We start from the raw sequence: 1,212 nt of genomic DNA, 5'->3' as shown, positions 1-1,212 counted from the left end.
AAATGTAACTTAGAGTAAACCTAGTATTAGACTAAATATGTTAAATATGAAGTACTAAGAAATTATGAACTTAATATTTGTTTTTAAATCTATATTTCATTCAAATAGTTTTACTCTAGAATTTATGATTTTTTTTGCACACTTTTTAACGAGTACCCTCATACATTTGGAACCTACTGTATATGATGCAATTCAATGATAGTTTAAATTATGAAAGTGAAAGTTTATATTACTGAATTCAAGTGGCCACTATATTTATTTAAAATTGACTTCACTGACTAGACTGTAGATGTTGGAAGTTACACTTAGTGGTTACTGGCCGGTTAAATTGTTAAACTGTTAAACATGACGCTAACCATGAATTTGATTGCTGCAAATTTGTACATGCAACCTAGGTCATAGGATTGAACATTAGCACACTTTTTTCACCTTGCTGTAGTGAAAAACTTTTATTTATCCTACTATCAACATATTAAGAAGATACATGTGTTGTTTTTTCTTTTAAATCTAGCCAATGGAATGCCAAGGGCCTGATAGAAATGCTACTGAAAATATGGCGTCAGCTGATTACAGGTATTTAAACCCTCTAAATACATTATGTGCAATTCTATGTATGTTGGGAAGTAGAATGAACTTAAATGGGTTGCACTCAAAACTTTCTTCCTAGTCCAAAAAGACCATCTGTTGAAACTAGCTTGTAAAACAGAGCTTTGACATCAGAAATCTGAACACATTACAATATGATTGCCCACATTTACAGTGCAATGATGCTTATTTAGTGGTCATAAATTATGGAGGAAGTAGAACAGATATGTTATTCCTAAACTCCAGAAGAATGAACATAAGAGTAAGTCTGTGACGGTCAAATCTTGAGCTGTTTCTCGTTGTGTAGCACCTACTGCTCTGCACTCTGTATTCTTCTGAAGGATCTCAGCATTTGAAACAATGTTAAAAAAGAATATCCCTTTCAGCCTGATCTTAACAGTTTGAGAAGTGCATATTTAGTGTAAATTATTTGACTAATTAACTAATGAATTAATTTCTTTTTAGAGGGAAGCATCAAAAGGACTATGGCTTTCATTCTATTCAGGTGAGATCAGTTCAGTTTCACATTTTCTTCCCTCATCTTATTTTTCTTTCCTTCTTTGTATATCTTGTATTCTGTTCTTACATTTGTGACCCTGGACCACAAAACCAGTCATAAGGGTACAT

General features: G+C 32.4%; 1 protein-coding gene across 1 annotated transcript in view; it reads left to right on the top strand.

The window, feature by feature from the left end:
* LOC107583225 (protein FAM13A-like) overlaps positions 1-1,212 on the top strand; it is a 43,998-nt gene that overhangs the window by 28,065 nt on the left and 14,721 nt on the right. The window contains 2 exon segments of the mRNA XM_016269374.1: positions 512-573; positions 1,051-1,090. Of these exon segments, the coding sequence (XP_016124860.1) occupies positions 512-573; positions 1,051-1,090 (102 nt within the window).

The sequence above is a fragment of the Sinocyclocheilus grahami genome, unplaced genomic scaffold (assembly GCF_001515645.1).
Source record: "Sinocyclocheilus grahami isolate Dianchi unplaced genomic scaffold, SAMN03320097.WGS_v1.1 scaffold51.1, whole genome shotgun sequence".
In the NCBI taxonomy this organism is placed as follows: domain Eukaryota; kingdom Metazoa; phylum Chordata; class Actinopteri; order Cypriniformes; family Cyprinidae; genus Sinocyclocheilus; species Sinocyclocheilus grahami.
Note: the sequence above shows the minus strand (reverse complement) of the source record. Positions and strands in the feature narration are given on the sequence as shown.